Source organism: Anoplophora glabripennis, unplaced genomic scaffold (assembly GCF_000390285.2).
Source record: "Anoplophora glabripennis isolate ALB-LARVAE unplaced genomic scaffold, Agla_2.0 scaffold46, whole genome shotgun sequence".
Lineage (NCBI taxonomy): Eukaryota > Metazoa > Arthropoda > Insecta > Coleoptera > Cerambycidae > Anoplophora > Anoplophora glabripennis.
The window spans coordinates 962,048-984,128 of NW_019416736.1; the positions used below are offsets into that span (position 1 = coordinate 962,048).

Consider the following 22,081-nt stretch of genomic DNA (forward strand, 5'->3'; position numbering starts at 1 on the left):
AACATATCTTTATTATGCACGTACCATTACTAACACGAACTGGACAATAATGCCTCATATCTAACAATAAGTGTTATTTTTTCGGAAACGATACTGTATCATTACTGTAAGTGAGAAATGTGTTTGTGATATGACTATAAGTAGGATCATAATCGATGCAAAGTAATAAATCATTGCCTGTCAAGGGATCCAGTGCCATACGCTTTTAAGGGTTTTAGAAATTGAATAATTTCTTTATACATTATGAAGGGACGAAGGGATCAGTTCACGTTTGGCACCCTTGTTCCTACAAAAATTCCTTTATTCTCATAAACTATTTATTTTAAATGTAATTTATTATAAATCCAATTTGTTTTTTAAATTCCGCATATATACTACATTTTACCTCTGTACGCGCCACTGTTGTTTACTTGTTTTTTTGAGGCGCTCTCTCATTTACGATCAAGCTCGCCAGGTTAGTATTTGACGTATAACCGACCACTTCGTACACTCGATGCACCTGGGCGACTACAGCTACTACCAGAACACAGTGCGTATTTAACATTCAATTTCATTTTAAATTTGAAAGGGTTCATCTTACGCCTCCTAAAAATGATGACACGATTTTCCTTTGATAAAAGACCGACAACTTTTTGCTCTACTTTACATAAAGAAATAATTGATGTTGCATTTCTGAGATATAATCCAAACTTTTTTTTAATTTCATGACATGACCCAATTGAGATGCTAACCTCTTCTGCAATTTCTCTGACAGTCAATCGGCGGTTTGCACACGCTAGATCTTTAACTTTTTGAACGCGGGAGTCATCAATTCAAGTCGAAGGCCTTCGTGATGTTCAATTGATTGACGACCAAGTTTAAATCGTGAAAACCATTCGTAACATTGCGTATGACCCAGAGCTAGGCTTGCCAGATCTTCGGGTTTGACCCGGAGTCTTCCGGTTTTGATGGTACATCTACGGGCTCCAGGTTAACATGTCATTTCTCCGAGTTTTGTTTGTTGCGGGAAAATCATGATTTTTTCGACATTTTCTGTTTTTTTTTAGACTTCGATTGTCCGATTGCAATTGCAGAACTTTTTTTTTAGGCGTCAATTATACAAAAAAGTAGATATTTCCTAAGTACGTCCTTTTTTTGGAGATCGATTTCTTCGAAAACAATTTAACTCACAGATTTCCTAAGACCTTTTTTTTAGGCATCAATTTCTCCGGGTCTGTCATAAAATAGATCTGGTAACCCTACCCAGAGCATCATCTCCGTCAGCTTGCTTCAAAAGTTGAAACGTTTCCGTGAAACCAGCTATTTGATCTATTGATCTATTATTATTTTCCTCACAACATTCTAACAACTTACGAGTATCTAAGTACCTTGGAATTCCTACGCCTTTTCGAATGTGTTTTGCGCGTTATTAGAAATATCGATATTTCCCTTCACCATGTAGCCCAACCGTCGCTCCCAGATGCCCAACACATGGCCTAGCCTAGACAGTCTAAGTCATCTTGTTCAAAAACATTGTTAAATTTCATGAGGCCTTCTTCGAAGGATGGCTTTGCAAATTTATTACTCCCGGTGACAAAAGGCACTAGTCTCTCGACGACTTTATGGCGACGCTAAACCTACTCGAAAATCCTTAACTTTCCAATAATTGACTGAAATATTTTGCTGTTTGAGTTGGCCCATCTGTTCCGTTTTGTTACACATATCACTAAACATCTTCACTAAGCGCGTAAATCAAAAAGTTCGGTATTTTCTGAACAGACCTCGTATATTTATCATTTTTTGAAATCCTCTGCTTTTTTCTGATTACAACAGTATATACGTATCATATATTTACTTCAATAGTTTGCATTATATTTTTATTTATTTTTTGACCCTCCACAACGGATAAAGTCAAGATTGCCATGGAACCAGTGCACGTCAATGATATTGACTTAAATTTTCTAGGCAATCCTTTAAATTCTTATTATAAAACGTGTTCGATCTACTCTAGACAAAAGTTAATGCCTTATGTTATCATCTGCAGTGATAATATTAACTGCGTTTATTTCCTTTCTTAAGTCGTATAAGTTAGTGGGTCGTTCTTTGTTTACCTATTTTATCTTCCTCCTCTCGAGTCCCTCACAGCAAGAACTACACGGGGATGAAATCAGGACTTCTTGCAGACCATAAAATTTCCGGATATAGCCCTCTGTTTATAACAGAATGAAATTATTATAAACCACTCTAGTATTTTTTCTCACAGGGAACATAACACACGAAAATTTGTTTCACTGTCACTATAAAACTAAACCACCATTGTACCTTGCTTAGTTGTATTCAGGTACAACTATTACAACAACCTCACTGGGACTGTCACATTGTATCGCCAATGTTTTGGCTTTTACGTGACTTACTCCATTGTGTATTACCAATAACTATATCAAAATATTATGCAAAGTGTCTAAGCAAATACATAACATATAACATATGTTTTAAACAAAGGGTATTCTTTACACTGTTTTGTGTAGTTCTTGCTATGAGGGACTCTGGAAGATAACGTAAACAAAGAATGACCTAGTAAGTTATATGACCTAAGGAAGAAAATGTTCATCGCAGTTAATATTATCAATGAGTTGGATAACTTGGGACATTATGTCCTTCGTCTAGAACAGAATATTGTATTAAAGCTTTTTGTGTTCTATGGTCGATCTCCAGGGCTATGGGGTTAACAAATCTACGGTATTCGAATTTGGAAATTCGGTCCCCATGGTTATGGTGTTACAGAATCACCTCATCCGCCATACTGAATCCTACATCTTGAATATAATATTACATTCATGGATTCGATGACCCTAACAATCTCATAATTGTTTATAACAGAAGCGTGAATATTTCTCTTCAAGCTGAACCTGAAAAGTAAGTGTTATAAGTAGGGTTAGTTGTAGGCCGGGTACATGTCTGCCTTTGATCTTAAGCTTCGCATCGATCAATTTATTCGATACGCTAGCCGCACCCTAATGCCTGCCCTGGTAGCCGTGCATTTCATGTCTTTTGTGCGTATGTAAACGAGTTTGATGCTTTGCTTGGTAGAGTGTATGGCACGTGTTTTTATGGCAGTCAGTAGCATTGTTTATTGTAAGGCACACGACTTGACCACATTATTTAGCCTCTTTCTGCTACTACAACGCGTATTCCGCTTATTAGCATAATATTGATTACTACTGTTTATTTATTTGATTATCACCACAAAGTTTCTGATGTCTAGTTATAAGTTTTCTTCCCAGAGCAATCCAAAACAGTTTCTAACAGTCAAACGCATGCGCATTCTGATATAATGGTTACATAAGGTTCAAAATTCATTGTTTCAAATCAAATACACTAGGAACAAAGCTATAATAATCGTAATTTGAAAACTTCATACATTTTTTTTATCAAAAGTTTACATTTTTTTATCGGATTTGACATAGTGGACACGCCATATTGAATATTATCTAATGCATTTTGTGTGGTTGCTTCGCCACAAACCAAAACAATAACCGTTAATTCTGCAACGTTTACACATACGCAAGGAACACTTGAACAATAAACCACAGTAATAAGAGCACTATGGAAACCACAGTAATATTGAATAAATATATTTTTTGTCAAATTAAATCGGCACTAGCTACCTAGAGACATGCGCGCACACAATACAGTCATCCAGTTGCGTAGTGCTTTTTAAATATCAAACAGTACAACTTTTCCGGTAACATATGCGCATATATCCGCAAAAGTTTTCTGATTAAGTTCTGGATAATCACCCGGTATACCTATGTATATTCATTTCGTGCCATTATAGTGATCATCTCTGTAACATTATATTTCCACTTTAATTGATACACTTAGTAACTGGCTTCTCTTAGCTCGGAGATCACTGACCGTCTATTAAAGATTAAACCTTTATGCAGGTTTTGCACTTGCACTGATTATCGGCGCCAGGAGAATTAGTGGAAGCAGTTTACGTTTCTGCAGGTTTATCAAATGGAGCGGAATTCAATTAAGAATATGTTATAATTAGAAAACGGAAGCGACAAAAAGACGCTGATCATAAATGTATAGTTCTTCTGCGTGTTGTAACAGCGACGCTTAAAACTGTTGAACATTCATATTGCGAATACTACAGAAATATTATTAATACTTGTGGTAATAGTGATGCTGAAACTGAATTAAATAAATAAATTTCCAACGAGAATTTTTGTGTCCCTTTCAGTTTTTTTATTGTAGTAGAGTACTGTTAGCAGAATAACACAAACTCAAAGCATTTACCTTTAATTCTTAAGAAATTAAAATAAAATAATGTTTTGGCAGTTGAATATCTGTATATCAACACATATTAAGAAAATCTGACTTCTATTTACTACTGTTTCTTTAATTATAACTTTTTTTAATAAAAGGAACAACATAACTAGAAAGCAGTTGATCTGTGACCGAAATACAGGGCTTTTGTCTTACTCTTTCGAGCTGTGAACAATACAATTTTACAACGTATTAACATGTCGAGACCTCGAAATTTGTGTCAACTTAATTTTTACGGTTTGTTAAATCGCTCAAATCGTTTACGATTTTGTGAAAACACCGAGTACTGAATATTACTACTTTCCATGTTTACGACGTATGTCGACTGCTATTCTTCTCAATTTAATCCTCCGGAACAAATTGCGATTTTCCGAACAAGTCGACGGGAATCCGCATGCAGTTTTTCGATTAATAAGCGGAACTCTATTTACATCGTTACGGAACAGAGTACAGGATGAAAAAAAATTGAAGAAAACAACTTCCCAGGATATTATCGGTTTCAAAGAATTTATTAAGAGGCAAGTCAATTATACAGGGTGTTCTTAAAGTTGAGTAATTTATTTTAACAGCTGGTAGAACTCGTAAAAAAGTCTATTTACAAAAAATCGTTTAGGGATATAAAGGTTTCAGAAGAAGAGAGTTATAAAAATCCTGTTGTACAAGAATTGTTCAAAATTGTTCTACAAAGATTGTTTAAAATTGTTCAAAATTGTTACCATTTGTTTACTATTGATGTTGTTACAACGCAGTGGTCGAAAATGACAATAAATAAGCTCTGTATTATAAAGTTTTTAAATTTCAATTTTTTTTAAATAATTGTTATTTGGCAACTTTTATTAGTCCGGTCAAAATAGACATTTCAAATAACGAAAATTCCGACAGAGCTAAATTTTGGTGGAGACCTTGGGTAAACCATTAGAAATAAAGTGTCAAAAGTCCCCATCGATCCCATGTGTGCTAAAAAAGTTATTCGAGGTCAAAGGTCAAAATTTGAGGTTTTTTGAATATTTTTCGAAAACGGTAAGTTTTTTCAAAAAAGTAACCCGGACAAAAATTATAGATCCTGAAATGGTCCTTATACTTTTTTTTCTAAGAATGACCATTCCTGAGATATCGCGATTCTAATAGTTGAAGGGATCACGTTCTACATGATATCCACACACATTTCCACACCACCTGTGAAGTAGTGTTTTTTTTAACGTGCTTTCCCCGGTAGGCCTACTCCACGAACTGTTATGACGGAATTTTCAGAGACAATACTCTTTTAACTGCACGATGATTATTGATATTGGTTATTGACTTTAACTGTAGTTGTGATTTCTTTTGATATTTTAATCTGATTCATACTCTTCAAAGTCGACTTCAACAGTCATGTCTTCTTCGATTTCTTCTTCTTTTTCTTCTTCCTCTTCTTCTTGCTGGATGTTCATAAATCGTTCAAATGAAGATGAATCAGCTGCCTCTTCATCGAAATCACATGAATCTTCGTCTGTTGTATTCAATTGGACATTTGAGCAAAACTGGCTTTGGCAATTAGTAGACGCTGAAGAACACAGTAACCCTACTCTTCTACAGCCACATTTAGCACTACAAACTTTTTTGGAATTGCAAAAAACAGTGTTCAGGAGTTTTTCCGGACTAGGTGGAATAAAGTTTGAATCGATTCCAAAGTATTATCTGTTAATTTCCAACCCGTCTTCTTGGTTCAGTTGATTGCCTAGCTATGTCTGAACTTGATAGTATACTCGATACAAGTGTTGATTAGCAGAAGCCGATGTTGGAGGAAGACAAGATAGTTGTACTTGTTTCTTGTTTCGTGTATTTTTTACAAAAGTTTTTACAATAGAGTAGCCAGATGTTATTAAAGACCATGCGGGTAAAGGGGATTGACTAAGGGACTGAGTTTCTGTTGAGTGTATATTCTCAGGATAGTATAGTTTATACATATAAGAGACACAAATAGGCATTTTTACTTGTATTGAGTGCCTGACTATGTATATATGTGGCATATATGTGCATATCATGTAGAACGTGATTCCTTCAACTTTTAGAATCGCGATATCTCAGGAATGGTGATCCTTAGAAAAAAATATAAGAATCATTTTTGTAGATAATTTTAAGATCTATAATTTTTGTCTGGACTACTTTTTTGCTAAAACTTACCGTTTTCGAAAAAAATGCAAAAACCTCAAAAATTGACTTTTGACCCCGAATATCTTTTTTAGCACACATGGGATCGATGGGGACTTTTGACACTTTATTTCTAATGGTGTACCCAAGGTCTCCACCAAAATTTAGCTTTGTCGGAATTTTCGTTATTTGACCACTATTTTTATGACTAATTTGACCGGACTATACGAGTATATAAACGATTTTTGTTTTTTTTTACGAGTTCTACCAGCTGTTAAAATAAATGACTCGACCTTGAGAATACCCGATATATATGAACTTTAAATGGAATGTAAAGTAAACTACTAATGAAATTGAGAGAAATACCAAAAATATTTTATCTACGATAGTGCCAGTGACAATTTTGCATAATTTCTAATGTAAGAAATTAGTTTTTATAATTCCTATAACAGGGTGTTCCAATCAATTTCGGGTGTATCTAAATAACACCGAAAAAATGTAAGGGGCGATTCTCTGATGAAAATTAATAGGGGTCTTTGGTGTAAAATTTTTTGAAATAACTCCCCTGAAAAGGGGGGCGTACCCTCCAAATATTTAAACAACAATTGTTTTTCTTTTTTATCTTCCATGTATATCAAGCCAATGAAACCAAACTTGGTGAACATTATCTATCAAAGTAGCTACACTTTTTGAAATTTGTATAAGAGGATGATGATAATCAACCCCTATGACATTTTTTCTTATATTTTTTTTCGAAATTTCTTTTTCCTTTTAAAAAATATGTCTAAAAAGCTCCGCTCATTTACTAACTTTTTGATCACCTCAAGTTTTTCGCATAAATATCAAAAGTAAAAAATTATATAGTAAATATTTATTTACTGAAATTATATCATCAAGGTGAACCACAATTTAGAAAATGCTAAATATCACAAAGAATATAACAAATTTAATCTATCCACAACTCTAATTGTGTAAATTATGAAACTTTTATTACAAAATAATTTCATTAAAGTTTAAAAAAAATGAATTACAAATGTGTGTCCCACAGTTAAAATCTAAATTTTAAGGCAGTTTGAAAGATAATAATAAATAATCTAAATAAAGGAACCTCATTAGTTACTGACCTTGATAAATAATTTATCTCATTATAACGAAAATATCTCTGCAAATATTTGTCGTTTAGTTGTAAATACGTATGTTAAATATTTATATACTAATGATTTTATAATTTTATAATATTATATGTAATATTTAGTGCCCCATTTCAGATGTTAATCATTTTTTTGCACAATCATGTTTTTTTCATTTACTGTCGTTGTCGACAGAAACAGAATGGATGAGATATAAAATATTAACCCGATATTGTGGATATAATTCAATGCTGGAAGGGACTTTGTACAAAGGCTAATATTAAAAACATAATTAAAAAAATATACAAATGATCTTTACCGATTTACAATTTATTTCAGTGTAAACGGGATTGGATTTAAGCCAATTAACTTTAACGCTCGCGTACATCATCGACCGGTATTAAAACTCAATTTCCTTATGTAGGTTTCAACAAAAATAACGTAAATACCAATCGACAGCATGTGTTGCAAAGTGAAAAGTAAAAGTTGTACATGAATTACTGCCCGTCGTTAAATTTAAACTCTATTTTCGTTTAAAATGTCGTAAATTTTATTCCTGTAAGTAATAAACTCTCATACGGTCGGAAATTATAAATCCCTGTACCGAGTCAATTGAAAAGAGCACTTTGTGTACAAAGAATCATATTTTTATAATACTACATCAAGTTTAAATACAGTTATTTTATAGATCAATTGTTCAGTACAGTGTATTACACTCTTGTATCCGATGCAAAGAAAGAAAAATTTATTATTTGTAAATTTAAACTATTAAAATTGTTCAGTTTTAGAAAAGTGTTTAAGTGATCACAAGAAAAGTACTTCAATTTAGGTGACTTGGACACATTTATATCAGAAACTGCCAAACAATTTTTTAGAGGCTTTAAAATTTTACTGCATTTTCCTCTTCTGTTATTGAATAGAATAATTCATTTATGTTATTATTATTACGTTACAATTCTGAATATTTCCAAAGAATAAAAATAAAACATTTAAAAAAAATTAATAATATTTCCATCATTATAATACCTAGCAGTATTTGAGAATTCAAACTGCGATGCATCCATAAGTCAATAACGGAAGAAGAAAAAATGCAATCAAACTTTACGACTTCCTAGACGTGTCGATATGAAATTAATAAAATTTAAGCAATAATCACTTTATAAACAGTTTCTGACATAATTATGAGAACTATGCAAGCCATCTAACGGATATCAAATGATGAAATAATTTTTTTTACAAAACCATTAAAACATCATAATTAAAACTTTCTTGGAATTTCTGACAATAGATTTTATTGGCACTTTTACGATACCTATTTAAAAAGATTGGGGCACTTCGGCTTGTAGTTAGTTTTAAATTTATATAAAAATTGGACAGTCTATAAAATAAAAAAAATAGTACAATTTTTAACAGTTTAAAGGCAAAATGGAAATTATACAAGGAAATACATTTCCTCATAAAATTGCAAATAAACAAGTTTTCCCGATATATTTTGCTGGAACAAACCCTATTGAGTATCTATGAAAATAGTCGTATCTGATTGTGAAATTAGTATAGTTCAAGCACGAATTAACAAAATGTAAGTATGTATTTATTTGTATTTAAAGCAACAAAAAGAAACAAAATCTTCATTTTTTTATGAGAAAACAACAAAAAGTGTTTTTAAACCAAATATCAACATGAAAGCAAACTAAAAGAAAACGAGCTCAGAAAAAACATCATTTAATGATTATTAGATTTCATACGGCTTCGGATTTCAGTCATTCTAAACTTGTTCAGAATCTTTATCGCCTTCTCTTAAAAGCATACATGGTTTGTTCATTTTTTTATTAAATAATTTGTAAATGTTATTTTTTTTACAATAACTACAAAACAGTATATTATTTATATTGACAATCGTAACGCCAAGAACTGTTTATATCCCAGATATTAACAAAAATTTAATTTAAGATTTAAAATTAACTCTACCTTTTAAAAAATAAACAAATTAACCTTTAACTGCTGTTATCTCGGCGCCCTACTTCGCAACAGGGAACACGCCGGCGAACTACAAAGCGTTTGAACGTTGAAGCGAAACAGCTGATTTCCCCAGTCGTTTTGAATTTTGCAATTGGCTTCAAAATCAAAGTGCAGCAGATCCTAACTTTATTAACAAGCGCTATGGATGCATATGTGTTCTTTTTAACCGTACTAGCATTTTATGTAGGTAGGAACCGTAGTACTCTTTGAAAAGCAATATGTCACAGAATAAGGTATACGAAATACAAACTGAATAATTAATTACCAAAAACTCATATTCAATTATAAAACATTGTGAAAACGTTAACAATATTAAAAATACTAAATTGTAATAACCTAACATTCGAAAACAATTATTATCTTTATACATTTGTTTTTATTAACAAATAAATAATACTTAATATTTAAAATGTAAAAAACATCTTATTCCTTCATTTGGTCTGTTTTTGTTGTTCACTACAGATTAAAAACGCAGCAAGAGCTAGGTTAGTGACCGAATACGGTAGGTCAAGATTCACTCTCGATAAACCTTTGTGGGTCAGCGGTCAGGAGCGGTTCGAAAAGGGGTTCACATAATAATTTGAAATTTTTTTTAATCTACTGATTTTTCCCTAACTTCCCTTACAATTAATGTAATTCGTTAGAATAATATCTGATTTAGGATTAAACGTTCTGATAACATTTTTACTTCTCTGACAATATTTCAAAACAAATAAGACAAAATTATATTTTCTACTCTTCTAACTTGTGTGGGCTGTTAAACTTGTACTTTTAATTACCTTCAATATAAATGATTTGCCAAAGTGAAAACTTCCCATTAAAATTAACAGTTTTTAAATGAAAAAATCTCGGAGAAATTACTCGTTAATCTTTTACATGCCAGTAGTCTTTAAACAGTAAACATTAAAGTGACAATAAACACTGTCGTCAATCTATTCTTAAACGAAAACTTAATTTTCCTAATAATGTTCTAAATGTATGAACAAATATTCATTCATTATCGATGTTATGTTTTTTAAATTACTTTTGTGAATTAAAATAAATTCGTACATAAAAGTAGGCAAGTTTTATTTCAAACTACTTTTTATGAATTAAAATAATGCATATGTGAGTATTAGAGTTGTCACAGTTCGTAAGTGTGTTAGTGTGACAAATTCTCTGTTTAAAAATAATTATATTCTCTTTATATGTAACTGTGTACATACGCATTACAAGAGAATGTCAGTGGGTGCAATTAAACCATTATTTTAACTTGGCCTCTTATATCTCATTATTCTATAGGCATAGATAATAGGTAATTATCCTTAAAACATTCATTATGTTCCGTCGATCAATAATGATAAATAACGTGTATTTAATAATTAGTTTGAGTAATCTCTTAAGTATACTACACTTAATCAGTATGAAGCAAAACGAAGAAAATGCGAAAAACTGGTCTGGGGTTATTGCCAGTTAGCTACCACGTAGCTGTATCTTGCGAAGGCCTTCGAGCTCATTCATTTTATTCTATTATTAACTTGCCTACTACCGCGGAAAAAGTTTTTTCGTCACGACGCAGCACAGACTGATTTTACTTTTATTTATTTGCCATTTAGATTCGCATTTGCAGAAAGAGAAAGTGGTATCAATAGCAATACGAATTTTAGGTGTGTTCAATTGGAACGCCGTAGAAAATGTATTCAAAATTATGACATATCTTTTGTTTTGTTTTATTTGACATTTGACACCAGCAGAAATTACACCTGTTGAATGAACAGCAGGCCACCACAATGGGAGCAGTTATGGTATAGTCTTTCCGACCTCAATTGAAGAACCAAGAGGTTGGCAGTATGTACCAGGTTAGGTCGCTGACGCAGCAACTCGGCATTGAAATATTTGAGGCAAACGGCGTACACAGACAGCCGAACTGGGCTACTGGGCAATAAATCTCAGCTGTTGACAAGTGGCTGACAAATTGTCTAGCAGTGCAGTGCAGCAATGCGGAATTTGATGTGTTAGAGGTAATTTTAATTTATTATAGGCACCTTCTATTAATCATTCATATTACAACTGCGAAAGGGAGAAATAAGAGGGATATTTAGTTTACTAATATTATTACATGGCATTTTGAAGACCTTTTGAAACGGAACAAAACGAAATTTACCATCAATATAATAAAATTGTTTGAGGACATAAATAATTCAAATATGGCCAAATGAACATACCTACCTGTAATAGAAATTTTCTACAGATTATATACAAATTATTATAATTCTTTACCTTTAGCAAAAAACTTTTGAAACCCATTAAATTGTATTGCTAGATGTTTTTATACATGTTCAACTGACTTCGGAAAGACTATAATACAAAATTACGTACTAAAAAAACATAGTGTGTATTATAAAATGCCTTTCTTCACTACGCAAGAATTCATACAGCAACCAAACCCAACTTATCCTCCACGAATGTAATTTCTCTGAGTTAGACCAACTGCCGTATAGTCCAGATTTGGCTCCGTTTGAAATCTTCTATACAGAAATTTGAAAAACTACTTCAAGGAACCTCATTTTGCATGGATATCTGTTCTGAAGGTCAGCAAGAACAATTCTTCTCCGACAGTTGAAAATTAAATTATCAAAAAAATTCATGTCTTTTGTTTCACTGTTCGGGAGAAATCTTGTTTAAATACTCCTCGCACATAAATCGCTTTGGAACATCTATTTCCTTTATATATTTCCAAAGAACCGTTTTATCAATTCCGGATAAATAGTAGTTAGAAGCTTTAGTTTTTCAAAGAATCAAATATTTATATTTAATAGGTAGTTATTTATCGATTTCTAAAATTTTGTTGCAATTAAAATATATCACGAATTGTGGAAATTGTATAATTTATCTTGATCGTTTTCCAAATATTTATTTTCTGGTATTACATAATTGTATACATTTTCTTTATGCAATAATATGTTAGTCAATCCAAAAGTACCAATATATTTATTGGAAGAAACTAAATATTTAATATTAAATAATATTAATGATTATCAATCATATAATTCAAAATACTAAAATTAAATATTACTACATTACTTAACGCATAACCATAACAGTCAACGGTGCAAGTAGAGAAATACAGCATCAGCCATTACTGTGCATGAATACTGTAAGGTGTCAACGTGCATTATTATGAATATCAATAGTTTATTATCCAAATGAGGTTTGTAAAACCTTATTGGAATTATACTCACAATTTAATTGCCCGATTAGTCAACTGAATCTTAATCAGAATTGCACGATTGGCGCTACGCAACAAAAATTTGTTTATCGAATCATACAATTCTGTTTAATTTAAAATTGTTAGTGATTTTATACTATGACTCATATAAAATAATTTAAAGAAATAGCTTTGTAATATACATATACATACAAGGTGATTCACAATTTATCCAAAAAATTTTTGGAGTAGATGCAGCACGAGAAATGGAGTCAATATCGTAAAAAAATTTATGTAAACTCCTTATAGTTTCCGAGAAAAAAAAATTGAAGTTGTAGTACGCTGTAGTTCCTAGCGCCATTCGTTAATACGCGTGGAGAGTCACGTGGTCTCAGCGACTCTGAGTACTGAAATCCGATTTTACAATCGTCGTTGCGATAGTGTTTACAATAGTTTTTTTAGTAGTTAGTGTCAAAAATGACCTGCGTGTATAGCAACTCGGAATTGATGGATATCGTTTTAATTTATGGTAAAGCAAAACAACATTTGTATTATGGTGAAAGATTGTGTGTTATGGTGAAGCAGGACATTTGTGTTAGTTCGTAGAAACTGAGTAAGACTGGCTCAAATGTGTTACATATACATTTTGACATATCGGACATTGATGCGGTCCAAAATCCGTATAGGTATTTTAACTAAATCTTATATAGTAGGCCATGACAGTGACAGGTAATGTCATGACAACATTGTTAATGTTTGACAGTTTATTATTATTTAATTAAAATGGGTTACACAGATGCTGAAAAGTTTGAAATATTTTCTCTTTATTTAAAAAATAATAAAAAAGCTGCAAAAAGAAAATATATGGCAGTAGGACAAAAGCCAGAAACGCCTGAAAAAGGTCTAACAATTACATGATATCTTATTTTCTTAATAAAAATACCTTCTTTTCATTTTTTAATAGTATCTCGCTTATTGTTAAAGATGGACCCAACCAACCCTATATGACTATGCTCGACAGGGAACGTTCTACCCAAATATGTGAGAACATACAGGGTGTTCCATTTAAATTAACAAAGTTAACATCCGCTGACATTTTGTTTGGACTTCATTTGTTTTTCTACTATAATTTTCGACAACTTCATAAAACATCGTACAACTTTTGTATTACACATTTTTTTATAACTAAAAACAAAAAGTTAATGAGGGCAAAATAAAGTGAATCACCCTGTACTACTCTTCTTTACTAAAATGTACTTCTATATAGGTACTTTTCCCTAACAGATCTTTTTCACAGTAAATAAATAAGGAAATATATACCAATTAGGCTTTTCAAGAATCAATTATTTAATTATGCATGGCAAATACATATTTTAATTAATTTTAGCTGTTTAAATTATTTTTTAGTACTAAACATTTACCGTTTTTCGTTTCATTTCATGCCTTATTAAGCCAGAAAAATCATTAATTCGCAAATACAAATAATTGTTTAATTGGCTCTAATAAATTTGATTTTTCCAACGAATTCCTCAATGTAGTTCTTACTTACAATATCCAGAGTTTCATAAGAATTATTTTTAAACAACGTAAATATTAGTGAAAACTTGAATGAAAAGTTTAGCATCCTCTATTTATTTACTGTTTACTGTTTACACTTATGAAAGAAGCGATACTTATGAATCAACAATACAAACGATTTGTTTATTATTAGTGGTTAATTTAGTCGGGATTTGTTCAGATAACGAATAAGATATTCGATTGGAATTATGTGAAGGAAAATTTGTATCACATTGCGTGACCTTTATTACTTCATATTACAAGATTCAAACAAAAATAACTTCCAAGTTATACTTGATTATTCAGGGATAGAAGTTTCATAAAAGCAAAGTTTTACGGAAAAAATCTAGGAATCTTTACCTAATTTTATTCTTTGTTGTCGTTCTGTATTATCCTACATTATAATTTACGTCAGAAGTATTACACTATACATTAGTCAGAAAAACTAAAAACATTATCACATTAATTTTTATGCCATCGAATGTATCTCAAAAAAGTGACTGTAGAATGTTCAAACCGTTTTAAGATATCTTGATAGAGAAACCAGAAAAGGGCACAAGTCGGTTTAGCCAAAAATACAGAAACGCCCTGTAGCTTGAAAACGGTAACAAATAGAGAGATGCGGTTTGCGCCATTGTTATTTTCTCGAAAAAAAGCTCTGGATTGGTTTATCAGATTTGCTCGATCTATGACGGATTCGCAGTAGCCTTGGGAGAATATCCAGCAAACCAAACCGATTTGTTTATAGGAAAATTAATTACTTTTTTTTATATGAAAAACGATATGAAAGTGTTTTTAGAACTAATATCAAGAATTTGAATACTAAAACAGAATTTGTAATTCTCGTTCCTCTAAGGGAACTGATGATTTTATTTCCAAACCTTTGCTACCTGGGACCGTAACAGGTGCAAAGGTAGGTCCGACGTAAATTGATGTGTATACCCTTCAAGAAAATCTAGAAGAGTACAGATACATCTGCCATGCTTCCCGAGATTGTCTCATAATTACGTACACAATTAGAGCGAAGGTGAAGCCATATAATAATTTTACAGACCGTTAACCACAGGAAAGAATTTTGATTTTTCCATTATCTTTCATAAAAACCAAACACCATCAAACTACGTCACCTACGCCGTATTGTGTTGCAGAAACAATTATCCGCGAAATTTCTATTACTGTCGCAAAATCCGATCCACGTGAAAGTGAAATGCTGAAATTTCCCACACGAGTTTTGCATGCGACCACTTAAAACAACTTAAAATAACCGTCACGTCGCACAGTGACATTTAAATTTATCTTTCACCTGTTTGTTCACGCTTTTCTTTCTGTCACGGAAAAAGCAGCAACACAGGACACACTTCATTTTTTTCATGTCACAAAAACAACTCTGTGCCCGCGCACTGACCACGACTTGAGCTCAACAATTTCGCAACTGAACCAGTGCGTATTAATAGCCAGCCAATAACTGATTTATCGCTGTGGAATTATCACAAATACAAGAATTTCTTAAACAAACATTATCAACATACCTAATTATCATCGGAGTGGGCCCTGACTGCACACAGAAATTGATTGCCGAAAACTGGGCGGTAGGCTCTCTGGCACAAAGTTCAACTGTCTATCTCGAAGTCAAAACACTATCGGCGCGGCGGCCGTCTTGACTTGCTTACTTTACGGCGAAGATTCTGCCGGACTGAGTGCACCACGGCGAGCGGCTGTTTGTTTACTTCGAGGAGGAAGGTTGTCAGTCGTGGGGCTAATAGTGGGGCTCCTAGTAAACAAACCTGCTAAATAATGAAATCTATCATTGACCGGAAAATTCGCTTACACCTTCACTCTATCTAAACTCGAGGTACATGATACATGGTATACGTGGTGTGGCCTACAACTGGACAGCTTCATTTTTTTTTAAACCGAAAGCAGTATGTCAATTTATGCGAAAAATATGTGTTAATTATATTGAAGAAGTGGTTGTACGGGATTCCACAAGGTTCTGTGCTAGGTCCCATCTTGTTTCTCTTATACAGGGTGTAAGAAGTTTGACTGCCATAACTTCAGCATGAGATAATCATAAATGAACAAAAAAGTTGTATATTACAGGGGTGTAAGGTTAACAGTTTCCAAAATACAGCGAGTATTAATATTGGGGAGTTCCATCACAATGTGACAACAGCGCCTAACCTGCTGATGTACATCACGTGTGCACGCGGCAAACTTGTCCTACGGAAAAAATTTAAACAACTATTATTGTGAATTATTTAGTAAAAATTTCAAGACAATTGTTTTCCACTTTTTAAATAAATAAAATAAAATGTGTCGATTTTGTAGGATGAAGATATTGCTGTGCTTAAATTTTAGCTCGAATTTTAGTAATTATGAATCACTTAAAATAGGAACTTAACTTTTAATCAAATTATGTATTTGAAAAATATGTAATTAAAATACCTAAAGATTCACGTCGTCCAAATAATCATATGTATTTAAAATAATTTAGGTAATTACCAAAATGCAAAATTGAGTAATTTTTAAACGCACAAGTACAAAACAAACTACAACATATGTTCAAAATATCCACCACCATTTTCGATGAACGCACGACACCTTCGAATCCAATTTTCGCGTACTCGCTGGAAATCACCTCACGAAAAGGAAATAGTGGTACGCAAAAAACACTCCGACACGGTCGAATCCAGATAACAATTTAATTGCATATTGGTGGTTACTGGACACCTCAGTACCTCGTGTTAATAAACCGCCGTATCACATTTCTCGATATGAATTTTATCGAATTTTAAATTTATTACAACGCATTTTTTTTACAATTAAGCATAAAAAAGTTCAAAAACGTAATAAACATTGTATTTTATGGTATTCTATGCACGCAGTTATGTCAATATTCCATAATTAATCGAAAAACAACCCTTTTTAAAATTCGTAGTAGGCCAGGCTTTTGTCACATCAATAAAATGGTTAGTTGAATATATCCTCCCTTCAGGGTACTAATTGCAAAAAATTGGCTTGAGGAAAGTCCTGAAAAACGGGACACACTGTATATTTATTTTTTTACTTTATTCATTATTTGTCGAAATACGAGTGAAGCGAGATGAGAAGAGAAATGGATATAAGTATTGTGCTAAAATTTCTATAAGATCATATTAATTATTCCGATAAATACACAAAAAACTACAGTATCAAACTAAATAAATACAGGGTGTCCAAAAGAAAATGGATTATACCTGAAAGTAAAAATAAATCGATTTAGATCAAGTTACCTTAGTAACCTTAGCTTCCTGAAAAAGTTATTGTTCACATTTAATTTTTTTAATAATTTCATCATCTTTAAAGATATTTCAATGAAATTTGATATGAAGGATTTTCTGGAGTAGCCAAATATAAATATTGGCTAAATTTTTACCTAAATTTAGAGGGCATTAGAATTTCTGATAGTCTTTTAATTTTTACACATTTTCTTTCCTGGTAAAAATTTTGAGAAAACAGAAATATTTTAGGAAACCTCGTGTTATTTATTGTAAAAAGGTATGTGTTGCTCATTAAAATTCACCATTTCAGGAAAATATTTTTAATGCAACTTATTATTGAATAAATCGGAAATACTGTAAAATTGTTTTCAATTCAAAAAAATTGAAATTTTCATTTTTTTAAGAGATGCGTCTATATACACAGAAATTTTCGATGGATCATCTATATCTATAGAATTCGCTACAAATAAAAGAAAAATATAGCTTTTTTTAATAATTCCATACGTTTCGAAACATTCAGTTTTTTTGGAGGGGGGAATCCTTTCGCAAATAACTAGTCCTGTTTCGTTTATAAAAAGTGAGTTTGTGATTATTAAATATAACTTATACAAACTAGATACATTTTTAACTAAGTATTTCCAATGTTGCCTATTTTGAAATATGCATTAATGAATAAATTATTAGTTGCACCTAGTATTTGAGATAACAAAGTTATTTAATTACCGTCTATTTCGAAAACAAAAAAAAGTTCTTCAATTGCAAATATCATTTAGTAACCTAATAATATAATGACATGTAACGTTTTCTATATTACAAATTTACATAAATAAATATTAATGTCGTTAAATATTCTTTTAATGTTACCAAGTGTATGTTTAGTTCAGACAGTTGTGAAATATTAGCGATAGATAGCGAAAGTTATTTTATTACTTTTTTATCTTCGTATTTTAAAATTTATTTTATGAATTCCACTCTGATTTCTTTTATTTTCCAGTTTCCATCTTTTTCAGTCTCATACAGACTATAGGTAATGATGTAAGGACTACGGTCGTGGATTTTAATCGGTTGGATTATGCCTTGACGTATAAAGGTGACCTTACACCCTCATATCGACCGGGATAATCGGGCGTCTCTCCCCTCCCGCCAACCTCAACAGACCCTTGAGCTAGATATTGATGACGAGATTGTTTTCTCAAGAAATAACCCAAATCCAAATCAAACTGATAACTTGCATCACGTCAAGACATATTTTTTATCATTTATGTAACACCCTGTATCGCAAAAAACACAAAAAAAAAACACTTTTCAAACAATTCCAAACGGCATTTGTTCTCTGCAACTAGATATTTTTATTTTCCACAGATCAATCCACTTTGCATACCTCCGACTCTAAAAATTGCTCCCCCAGACGAGTGACAGCTCTTAGGGCAAGGACGAGACCCCCGACACTAAAAAAATGCAGTTTTTACCTGTCTCAGGAACAGGCAAGACGAGAAAATGCACCAGCTGAATCCGAGTTTATTAGTCCGACCGTATTTAAACAGGCAACAGGCAACGCTGGCTGGTTGCTTGTTTTCAGTTGACAACCGAGGCCGAGATAAAGCAAATAAAATATGTAAATATAAGGAACGTAATTTGTTTCGTTGAGTAAAGTTGTTCGTTTGTTTGAACGTTTGCCCTGCTATTAGCAGAAAGGTGATTTTACCTGCTATCTGCAGTACGTACGTACTGTATAAATCCTATCCTTCAAAAGTTATACATCATTATAATATGCATTCTGCGTACTTTGAGAAGTATCCGAGTAAATACCTAATAAATTAGAAGTAATAAAATAAGCAAATAGATACATTCACAATAAATTCAAAAGGCAAGGAGATGGATAACGAAGACGATTTTATCATATAACATAAGAGCGAGGAAGAACGGTAATAATTGTAACACTTGTTTATTTTTGAAGTATTGTAATAATAATAGGAATCAATCAGTATATATATTTTATTATGAAATGAAAACTATTATGGATGCTTTGAATCAAACCTCAGCTGTTCACACGGAATACGCCAGCCAAGTGTATATTTGCCCTTGAGATAATGTAATTTATGAATATATAATGTAGCCCGGAATGCCGAAACTAAAAGAGGGTGTTGTTTGTGACAGTGGTGCCTGGGCAGCGCCCGAATAAGGTTGATTTTTATATCTGTGCTTAAATACATTTCCCGGGTCTTAACGGCTGTCGCTCATTGCGATCTACCGATACATACCTTTTTTTTCTTTTCGAATCAAACGAAAAAGTGTTTAGGTTTTGAAGTGCGTGCATTTTTTAGGCCTCGGTTTTGAAATGCGTGCGGTTTTTTTAGAAGCCTCCATAGAGCTTGCAGCCCTAGGCCCACCCCTAGTAAAAATCCTAGCTACGCCCATGACAACTATTCAAAATTTTGTCCGCCGACGTGTAAACACATTTGGGTCCGTTTTACCCAGTTTCTACCAACTAACACAAATGCTTCACGATAACACAAATATTGTCTGGTGTACCACAAATTAAAACGATATCCATCAACTCCGAGTTGCTATACACTTAAGCCATTTTTGACACTTGAAAAACTAATGTAAACACTATCGCAACAACGATAATACTAAAATCGGATTTCAGTATTCGGAATCGCCTGGAACCACGTGGGCGAATGGCGCTAGAGACTACAGTGGCCCAGCAATGTAAAAATTAAAAATACTACAATTTCAATAATTTTTTTCTCGAAAACTATAAGGATTTTACAATTTTTTTTTGTGACATTGACTCCATTTTTCACGACGCATCTATTCCCAAATTTTTTTGGATAAGTTATGAATCAGCTGTATTCTTACAATTTTGCTTCATGAGTAAATTCACGACAATTTTGTGTATTATCACAGTTGATTCAAGGTAAAAAAAGTGTTTAATATACTGTATTATTCCAGAGTGACCATGAAGACGCCGACACCGAACCCCTTAGGCCAGAGGTACTGTTAATGATAATAATTGAGTTTGTGAAATTTAATTTAACACAATTTAAATTCCATTTATTATTTAAAGTAACTACATACTTCTAGATCTAAATTAGCAGAGCGGCAGAGAAACAACAAAACAAAGTTATACCGTCAAGAGTCACGAAGATACAAAACTGCCGGCTGGGCTGCTTGAGATGCAGTTATTTGATGACATTCGAAGCAAACCCGATTGAGCTTCAACTTAAGGTGGCCATATTTCTGGCCGAGAAATAGTGAAATTTCTGGCGTTTTTAGGTACTGAAATCTTTAAAAGTAAAACGTGTAGAACAAAAGTAAGCCCAAAAATAAAATCCTTGATGTTTTGTTTATTCATTGTTACCATTTAATTTACTCAAATAAAATAATAACTAAAAAAAAAGCGTTTGTAAAACATGCGTTTGCTGTTATCCTAACCCCACATTTTAAGAATTATTTTCACGTACTTATAAATAAAAGTAAACAATTTTATATGTAGGACTAAGCAAGTAAATGTTATAAGAATATTTACATGTGATGTTATATATAAAAAAGTTAGTATTTTCGTAGATTTCAGTACCTAAAACCTTGATGGTTTGATCGTTTTTGCACCTGTTTATTCGTTTTACTGCGGCGTCTTTGAAAATACTCAGGTGGCATGACATAACATTCCTGTTATTTGATAAGCTTTAGATTATTCAGTTATTAAATGTTTGAAATTATTTGTCTTTGCGGAAAACACTATTTAAAGAATATGGGGCCCTTAATCCGAACTTTCACGTTCATAAGATAAGTGAGGATTTGAGCTGCTGCCCGTATTTCAACAGCGTCAATCCGATTCGATTATTTTTGAAGGCTACTGATTACTGTTGTTTTACGTTTTAGTATAGTTTGGGTTGGTCATTAGTGATAGTATTAAAATAATAATAATTTTATATTTATTATAACGAATTTTGGTAAAAATATGAATTTAGTTGTCTTGGTGTTATATTTCTGCTATAATTTCGCCGGTTATGCGACACTTATGGAGGAGCCGCCCCTGGCACTCACACTTTTCTTTTGCTCGATTGCGAAGATGAGCAGGTCCTCAGCAACGGTCGATCGATCTCCAGAGATGTTGCTGATCTTGCAACACGAGAAGTTACACAAAAAGGATGGAACCAGCTAATGTGTCCCAACCATCCTAATCGGGCAATTATCACGCCTGTCAACAACGGACCGATTGTGGATCTATGCAACCAAGTGACTAATTACCCGATCAGTCCGTAGAAAATCGCCAATAAAATGTAAATAAGAGGCGGCGTAATCGCTAACCATCTATTAAATTTCCAATGATTATTTCAAAAGCGCTCTTGTAACTGCGGATAATATAATTATAGATATCACATAAATGGGATGTTAAGTGAAACAGCAATTAGATAATTGCTTCTGCAGGTGGCTGTTTTCTTTTCTAATGACGGACATAATGGACAAGTTGTGGATCT

At 32.5% G+C, this 22,081-nt stretch overlaps 1 protein-coding gene across 2 annotated transcripts in view; it reads right to left on the reverse strand.

Annotated features, from left to right (window-relative positions):
• LOC108904273 (protein FAM107B) overlaps positions 1 to 22,081 on the reverse strand; it is a 129,255-nt gene that overhangs the window by 103,225 nt on the left and 3,949 nt on the right. The window contains exon 1 of one of the 2 annotated variants that reach the window (XM_018706755.1): positions 15,641 to 15,730. The exons of the other annotated variant lie outside the window; for it this stretch is intronic. Coding sequence (XP_018562271.1) covers positions 15,641 to 15,709 — 69 coding nt within the window. The 5' untranslated portion in view covers positions 15,710 to 15,730. Of the gene's footprint in view, positions 1 to 15,640; positions 15,731 to 22,081 lie in introns of those variants that run through there. 2 annotated transcript variants of the gene reach the window in all.